General features: G+C 39.2%; 1 protein-coding gene across 2 annotated transcripts in view; it reads left to right on the top strand.

The window, feature by feature from the left end:
- Positions 1-9017, top strand: part of CCBL2 (cysteine conjugate-beta lyase 2) — a 19844-nt gene extending 10827 nt beyond the window's left edge. For both annotated transcript variants that reach the window (XM_010182589.1, XM_010182590.1), the window contains exons 6-13: positions 1-71; positions 158-278; positions 4158-4234; positions 5088-5177; positions 5795-5981; positions 6993-7066; positions 7482-7568; positions 8735-9017. The exon at positions 1-71 is cut by the window's left edge and continues 40 nt beyond it. In XM_010182589.1, coding sequence (XP_010180891.1) covers positions 1-71; positions 158-278; positions 4158-4234; positions 5088-5177; positions 5795-5981; positions 6993-7066; positions 7482-7568; positions 8735-8797 — 770 coding nt within the window. In that variant the 3' untranslated portion in view covers positions 8798-9017. The remainder of the gene's footprint in view (positions 72-157; positions 279-4157; positions 4235-5087; positions 5178-5794; positions 5982-6992; positions 7067-7481; positions 7569-8734) is intronic.
- Positions 9018-9248: the final 231 nt, after the last annotated feature.

Genomic DNA, 9248 nt, shown 5'->3' with positions numbered 1-9248 from the left:
AACTTGCAAAGAAATTTAATTCCAAAACAAAAGCGATTATCCTGAATACCCCACACAACCCTATAGGCAAGGTAAGAGTCCTGCTTTAACACTGCTGTCATTTCAGAGTATGCCTTAAATACTGTGATTAATGCATTGTCCCTTACTTGTATTCCAGGTATTTACCAGAGAAGAGCTCCAGGTAATAGCTGATCTCTGTATTAAACATGATACCCTGTGCATCAGTGATGAGGTGTATGAATGGCTGGTGTATAAAGGAAATAAGCACATCAAAATAGGTACTGATTTTCTGTGGCATCTTAGAAGTGATTGTGGAATGATGTTGTAAATGTGCCTCTCGGAGATAATGGAGCTCAAACTTCAGGCTTTGACTATTTTACAATGTTTAGACTCTAAGGAGGAGACCCCTTCCCTTTTCTGAAAAGTATTTTAAAGAATGATTTCCAAATAGAATTTCCAAAAGCTCTTAAGTGACTTTGGAGCAGATATCCATAGAAACCAGTGGGACTGGTCCTCGTAAATCAGTTAGGATCATCTGAATATCCCATCTTTATTCAGTTACTTTGTTGGCCATGACAAGTATAACTGCTGTTTGTATTACACTGTGCTTTGCTGAAAAGCTAATAGAAGGAACAGAGATTAAAACTTCCTTCTCAAAGCATTGGTAGAGATAATCAATGAGGGAAATGCATAATGAGGAACACAATTATTTTTGCTTCATTGTTTATAAAAAGAAAAAAAAAAAACATTATGAAGGTTAGTGCAGAGAGAGTGCATGAACTCTGGACCTTCACAGTGCAGCCAGTGTTAAATAATGGACAGTGAATTCAATGAAGTGGGTTGCCACATGAGCAGCATGAAAGCGTGCTGAGGCCTTCAGGCAGTATTGGTCCAGGGGTAAAGCACCATTGCAAGAACAAACCAGAAAACCAAGTGTGATGTTGTGTCCCTGTCCCCCTTGTTCTACTTCTTGATCCACGTTTCACTGAAGAATATCTCCCACTTTCTGAGAACAAGTGAACCTAGTGCAGGTTACCAAACTCATTTCCCAATCCTGTAGTGCTACAGCTAAGCATTTCTGTAAGAGTTTCTAGTGTGGGGTTCTTGGTTTGGCTCTGCTGATGTATTTGAGCTGGCTGAAGTTGAAAACTTCCTCCTTATATGTACAGACGTTTTGTTTCTGATGGTAGCATCTTGCATGAACTATCTGTTACGATGTATGTATTCTCATAAGGAAGGCACAGTCCGGTCATGTGCAATAGAGACACCTAGTCGAGATTTAACAATGAAATCAAGAGACATAAATATAACTTAGACTTGAAAAAGCTTAGCTTTTTTCTCTGGCCTTACCACTGGTTGAATGCTAAATAATTTCGCTTCTGTGTTTCAATTCTGTATCTGTAGCGTGGCAACAACAGAAACTTCCCATTACTGGGGGCTACATGATTGTAAAAAATGAATCTTACAAATAATAGAAAGGAAATGATATCTAAATGACCTTGGGATACTTGTTAGCTCAGCTACACAGTTGCTGATCATACAGCTGCAGCACATCGGTGGTATTTGCCATACATGGGTTATGAGTCTGTTTTGAAAATGGCCTAATTTCATGGCTTCTGTGGTGCCCTGACAGTGATACCTTCTCAGAGACCTTCAGACATGGAAGAAGGGGAACATTTTGGGTACATTCATGCGACAGTAACCTGAGTCAGTGCATCCTAACAAGTTACCACAGTAACTGATGGTGTGTGGCTTATCGTGTCCCAATTGCAAAGTACAGTGAGTTAAATTAAAGCTTTCTTTGTGGGCTTAGCAGGTGGTTCATGCAAACAGCCATCCTCAGAACCAAAATCCCTGTGGGTGGTGTAAGGTAATCCATTTTCCTTTGCAAGGGCAATGGTTGTCAGTTCTACTTTGTCTTGGTGAACAGCTGGTGAATTCTTAAGACGCAGTAACTGTTGTTTGTTAGTAACAACATTGTCATTTTAGTGCTTCAAACCAAACCAAAACCAAACAAAAGGAATTCTGTAGTTTAACCTAAACTGTAAAAATACCACGGAATGATAAGTTAAAGCCTGGACAGTTAGTCAGCTAGGTTTAGGTACATATTCTCTAACAGATCCCATGATATCATCTTTAACTTTGGTGTTAAAATGACCCTAAGACCTTCAGAGCAACACTGTAAACAACATTGTTTCAGTGAAAGAAACAAGATCTGCTCTTCTTAAGTTTCTTAGATTTCTTCTTAAATCTACAACAGATAATACAAGGAAAAATGAATGTGTTATTTCACTAAAAACTCTTGTGTTTCCATATTAACCTCTACATGTTCCATCAAAACCAGCACCACTTCTTTTGTGAGAGATGTGAAATGAATATTGCATTAATTTACAGTCTGATAGCGCTTCATTAATGCAGTTTAACAGGAGCTGCTAAACACAGATCACAGAATCAGTGCAGTCTGTGCTGTCACTGAAGCAGTTTTCTGTAGTGCAGAGCACTTCATCGTGTTTGTCATCATTATCTGACTTCCATAAAACCGTGGACCTCCTCCAAGTAATGATTAGGGCTGCACTGGCAGATTTAGAGATCGCATCTCATAACTGAGGGTTCTTCTCAACAAGCTGAGTGCCATCCCAGCTAACAGGCTCATATTATACTCACACTGTGAGTTTTTACCTTGGAGTGAGGCTCGGTTATGGTGTCATATAATGATGTTGCCCTATGGCATGGAGGAATTTCCCCCTATATTTAAAACTTGCTGCTTGTAAAAGCAACAGAGCTGCTTCTTCCCCATGCCGTTTTGCTGCTGCTGTTGTTTGAATTGCTGTTACTTTCCATCTCCAAGGTTGAATTCCTGTGACTGTGGCAAACCAGTCTCACTAGAGGGCGTGAGCTTTGAAACTCGGTTCTTTTTGCAGTCTGTGAGAGCTAGTTTGGTTACCTTTAGGAAGTGATCTGTACTCTTGACCTAGCTAGAAGGTGCATCTGTTCAAACTCTTCTTGTTTTCAAGTCACAGAGCAGTTGGATGAATATAGGTGGGCTTATATAGGTGGGCTAATAGGAACATGAGTTTCTTTCCGGCTGCTTTGTTTCTCTTCTTGGCAACTGTGCTCAAAAAATACAAGGCAATTTCAAATAACCACAAAGACTTACGCTATGTCTACTGCAGATAACTGCTGCAAAAACCTCCTTACCAAATTCAGTGGTTTTATTTGGAAAATCTTTGTTCATTGGTCTCCCATAGAGAGGGGATTTAACGACTGACAGATTCCTTGGCAGGGGTTCTAGTGTACCAGTGAGGTGAAGACAGATGTTGACCACTGCAATTGTCTAACTTTGTGTTTCAGACTTAAATGTGTTTTGATTTATCTGTTTCTGTTGAAAGTGAATTAAGTTAGTGTCCAAATAGAGCTCCCCTGAAGCAGTGTACAGTAAAAAAATGTGCAAACTACAGGAAGAGATCTTTGCTCCTGGAAAGGAAACGAAGGATTTTGGTCTCCTACCAGATACAAATACAGGGTCAGAGATGGGCCTCCATGAGTCCCTTAATCCTTGCAGACATCCTCAGCCAGCTGCTGTTGTTGGTCAGTCCCAGGCCTGTTCAAATTATACAACAGGGCATAATCTCTTTACTCGCTCTGCTGGCGTTCTGCTCCTTGTGCTGTTTGGTTCTGGGTTTGAAGTCTTGGTGATTCTTTTATTTTTCTGATTTTTGAGACGGAACTGGACAATTCTGTTAAAACATCATGTAGTGTCTGAGGTGATGTTGTATATGGTGCTATTAGCAGGCACCAGAAATAATGCTGTATTGAGGTGAGTGGGTAGCCACTTCTTAGATCATATCTTTCTTATGAGTAATTATGCATTTTAGCTGAGGATAACTCATGTGGTTTTCACAAACTGTGCCTCTCATTTTCTGCCTCCTCTTTCTCCTTTCATTAATCCTTGCCTTCTTTTCATGCCACAAAGCACTGGCCCACATATCCTTTCTCATTTGTTACAGTTGCTATAGTTTTAGAATGTTCTCATTGCTTGCTTAGTGTGCTGCAGTGATATCTCAACATACAGCTCGGAGCTAGGGGCAGTACACTTTTTCTAACTACTTGCAATATGTGAGTGCACCTGTACCAAATTAATTTTATTTTATATACAGCTACGTTGCCAGGTATGTGGGAAAGAACAATAACTATAGGAAGTGCTGGAAAAACATATAGTGTAACTGGCTGGAAGGTAAGAAGAATCAATGTAAAAGAATTCAGTTATATAAATAACAGAATGCATTTATTCCACTGAAAATGTCTCTGTTTTTATGACCTGTCTTTTGAAAGCTTCTGGCACATCTCCAACACGTGAAGATAGCACTCAGTTGGAGCAATTAACTGTTGTGAACACCCATGTTTTGATTCTCCTCTTGTCTCCTGATTAATAAGCTCTTGTGAGAAAACAGGATGAAAAAATTAAGCACAGTATGATTTCCTCAATACCAGTCAAGACTCTTGGAGAAAACATGGATAATATCATATTTTAACTTTCCAGTTTTGTGGTAGTAATTTCAGATTGAGGTAACGGTGTATTTTGAAGGGCTTGTATTTCTGTAAAATGTTTAATGTTTTGCTTGACTTTAAAATACAGATCAGAAAGTAAACAAACACGTGTAACCATTTGACAACTAAATTCTTTCTTCTTCATTAGCTGTGCTCATCTATTCAGTAGTGAGCTTTTTTGACACATAAGCTTATGAGATGGAAAGATCCTAAACCAATGAGGAATAACAGACCTAATAAATGCTCAGTTTGATTTCTAACCCTCATCGTATGAAGAGTGAAAAGTTTGCTCAGTACCCTCTGAGAGATACAGGGATAAGTGAGACTTTTAACTGCTGTCTCAAACCTAGAATTTATTCAAGCGCATCATTCAGCAAACACCGTGTAAACGAGCTCTTTTCTGAAATCTTTATTAGAATAAATTCACTACCACTTCTTAAAATAGAAAAACTTGAGACACTGGGTATTTTGGAGTCTTTGATCATTTTTTAGTACCACCATTGTTGTAAAGATAACATGTGCGTGTTTTCTCTCCTCAGCTTGGTTGGTCTATTGGCCCCCAGAACCTGATTAAGCATTTGCAAGTTGTTCATCAAAATACACTCTATACTTGCCCAACTCCATTGCAGGTAGGTACAGATGGTACAGGTAGGTACAGAAGAGGTTATTTTCTGGTGTAGCAAAACTGTAGGGTTCACTGTAATAAAAGACTAATTGCTATAGTGAATTTTTAGTTGTCAAAACGTGTATTGTGGGGTGCAAGAGGAGACAAATTTGATCAGCTCCCCAGATATTTAAAGAAAACAATCACTCTTGCAGGTTGTTTCTTCTTTCACCTACAAACTGCTGCTGCTTTCTTGCATAAAACGTGACAATCTCAGTGGTTTCCTAGCAGATACAAATAAAAGTTGTTACAAGGTCTTGTTTTACTGAGCATTATCTCTCTCCACTAGTTTCTAGTATTCAGTGATACTTTATTATCAGGACTTTAAATTTAGCTTCGATTCAGATTGTGTCAAGGACTGTGACTTCTGTATATGATTACTGCCTAGCAAATGATTGGGTGTTTTGGGTGTTGCCGCAGCGCAAAGCAGCAAACAAATTACGCTCCTGGGCACAGCTTGGCTAATTTTCTTAATAAGGGCCAGCAGCAAAGAAAATCCACGTGATTTCAGTCGGAAGTGTCTGAGTGTCTGTGAGTTTCCTGCGTGCCCACGAGTACTTTGAACATTGATTGTGTTTCCAGGAGGCTTTGGCCCAAGCATTTTGGATAGACTATAAACGCATGGATGACCCAGACTGCTATTTTTACTCGCTGTCTCGAGAGCTGGAAAGCAAGCGTGATCGGATGGCTCAGCTGCTTCAAGAAACTGGACTAAAGCCTGTCACTCCAGATGGAGGATACTTTATGATTGTTGATGTTTCTGCATTAAGTTAGTATACATTTTATTGAAAAGGGTGTGGAAATCAAATATTATCGCTAACCTGAAAATGCAACTGGGATTTTAAGTTTTATTCTTGTTTCATGTTTGCGTAATGCCAGAAGTACAAACTGGGACTGAAATTTCCTGTTAGACCTTAGCCTGGGAGGTTGATTTCATAAGCTTCAGCCAAGTCTTTGTTTGTGAGCCTAGCTACTGTCTGTGTTTTGCAAAGCTTTGGCAAGGGTTTAGGGAGGATAAAGGAGATGGATAAAATTGTCTGTTTTCAAAAGGTCTGCGATAATGAAGAAGTTTGAGAGCCAAGCACATGGCTTTATATCATGAGTTTGTACCCATTTGTACCTTCCCTTTTCTGGTTTTGTCTGCTTGATTGTTTGTTTCTTGTTAACCTGAAGTCATATCCTGAAGGCTCTTTGAGGCATTCTGATTTGTAAACACTATAAAATGATACCAACATTTACCAAACCTTTTGGAAATTCAGATTACGGTGATGTTGGGAGGAAGAATTTCCACAGGGGAACACTTTCTAGTTCCATGTTCTTCACGAACTGGTCCTAATGGCACTTGTCATTCACACAAATGTTTAAACACAGCTGGACCTCGCAGTGCTACCATGTGTCAGACAGCTTTAGGTACTCCAGTTTCACAGGTGAGAAAGCTGCAGTGGCAGTGATGGTTGCTGTCCATGCAGTAAGTGCCCTCCACAGTCCCAGTCCCTCAATAACCCAGACTTGAGGACTTCTTGGAGTACTGCATGGCTTTCTCCCCAGCTATGTGTCTGAATTTGCTCTGAATGGAAAGCAGGTGCTCAGATCAGAATGGAAAGGTTCAGTCTGTTGGCCTATTTTAACTGTTATAGTATAAACTTAATTATATTTTAAATTAAAAGGATATATCTTAATTCCTAAGTATTAGCTATAATAAGGTGCTGTTAGTAAATGCCTTCCCAATGGAGTCTAGTAAATCTTACAACACGTTTGTTTTAAACTATTTTTTTTTTAGATGTGGATCTCTCAGATATAGATGAGAAACAACCTTATGATTATAAATTTGTCAGATGGATGATAAAATCTAAGGTAAGGTGTCTTAGCGATACTCCAGTTTTATAAATGCTTTTCTACTGGTAGCAAGAGCAGTGCAACCGTGCTTATTAAATAATGTAGTAGAAGTACTATTTGTTGTCTGTACCAACTACTGGTAATTATGTGGCTAAAATATTGCTAAATATGCTGAAAACGTACCCTGTAGGTTTGTGCTTCATCCCAGGACTTTTCTTTTGGCGTGCTTAAACGCTAGTTGTACAAAAGTACCTTAGAAATGTTTTGCCTAAGAAAAGCCATTTGAATTTAGTTAAGCCTAGCTAGTGCATACAAAACCCAACCTTGTCTTTCTCTCACATATTGAGACAGTTCTAGAAATGGGATAGTAAAATCATGCTTCTTTTTAGACATATATAAAATAAGCAAGTAATACTTCTGTTTTATGTTGCAGAAGCTGTCAGCAATTCCTCTGTCAGCATTTTGTGGTCCTGAGACAAAAAAGCAGTTTGAAAAATACATACGTTTTTGCTTCATTAAGGTAAATTTATGTCCTGGTAAGACTTAAGCCTCCTAAATACCAGTGCAGTACAGAAATCCACACGAGACTGGTGGTTACATTTTGCCCAGGATCTCCCGAGTTGGATGGTTTTAGGAACAGAAAGTTAGCTTGGTGTTGAACTCGGCACAAAGTACCTTCAAGTGTCTTTTTGTTGTGGGACTTCAGACCGTGACTGTGGCTGGCATGGCTGAAACAACTGTTTGAGCTTACTCTATTGAAAGTATTCTTGTAGTTACTTACTCTATTGAAAGTATTCTTGTCGTTACTCTATTGAAAGTATTCTTGACCAGTGGCGAGTATGAAAATGAATGACACAGGTATGCTATCAGTTGAGGTGGATTCTGTAGTCCAGAGTGGAGAATAATTGTATAGCAGAGTGGTGTACTCCATGCCCGCTCAGTTTCCAGCAAGACAAACAGTGAAGAGCTCACCTTCAAGTTTAGCTCACTTGCCTGAAAATACATAGGGTTTCACACGAGCTCCAGTTTACAAAAGGAACCAAAGACACAGGGAGTTACCGTACATGTTTTATGGGGAGTTTCTGGCTGTGTTACTTAAATGAGGTCTAAAGACTGTGATATAAACTGAGCCAGTAACAGCCAGGATGAGATTTGCTGGTTGTAAATGTGACTTGCCCAGGATGAACAGCACTGATCGTGTCAAGTTAACGACTACTTGTATGACTCACCAGGTTGTAGCAAAGCCACACAACGGGCCAGTGGATAGATTACCTGTATTTAGAGGGGTTGTGTTTAAGTAGTTCACAACGTAGCTTGATTGTGTGGAGATTTAAAAATCCCAACTGTACACGTCTCCAATACAGAGCTGCCAAGTACATCACTGCGTAAAGGCCAGGCATTTATACAGGAAGTATTTATTTATACAAGAAGTATGGCTTTCATTAGATCTGATGGTGTGATGGTGTCTTTTCAATATACCTAATAAACATTTGCAAGGAATCAGCATTGGATTCTTTGCGTAGTCGAGATTTGTGGCTATAACTGTTAATGAAAAATTGACTGGCAGATCTTTACAGGATGCAAATGAAACTGCCAAATATTGTTTTGGGATGATACAATGATGACTGCTGCTCTCTCTTCAAGAACCCCATACCTCTGGTAATAGCGATATTCCTTGTTTTGCAGGAGGACAGCACGCTAGATGCAGCTGAAGTGATCTTGAAGAACTGGAATAAACAGACAGCCTGATCTTTATTTACTACCTCTTCAATCCGGTATAATTATCTAATAGGGGGTTTTATTGCAAATTTCAGAACGAATTACTTCATACAGTACAGAATTTATATGACATTGTAAATTACTTGGTGCTGCCACCTGCTGAGGAGTGAAAACGATGATTGACTGAAATGTCTCCTGCAACTCGGAGGGTGTTTTCAGTCTTTTCAAAATAAGTTACTTTTTTCCTAAAAAGAATGATCTATGGGATTCACTGTCACTGAAAGGCAAAAATTTGTAGGACTGTGCAAAATGGATAGATGATAGAGGTATTTTAAAAGTTAGAAGAAAAAGTAGGAGTGTTTTTGACATCAGATAATAGAGGAACTAGGGATGAGACTTAAACACTGTGGGTTGTGAAACTCAATAGCCTGGAGTGCAGCAAAATTAAGATGTGCCTCGTATTAGATAATTGCAGTGACTT

Source organism: Mesitornis unicolor, unplaced genomic scaffold, assembly GCF_000695765.1.
Source record: "Mesitornis unicolor isolate BGI_N332 unplaced genomic scaffold, ASM69576v1 scaffold43294, whole genome shotgun sequence".
Classification (NCBI taxonomy): domain Eukaryota; kingdom Metazoa; phylum Chordata; class Aves; order Mesitornithiformes; family Mesitornithidae; genus Mesitornis; species Mesitornis unicolor.
The sequence above is the reverse complement of the archived record's forward strand: the minus strand, read 5'-3'. Positions and strand labels throughout refer to the sequence as shown.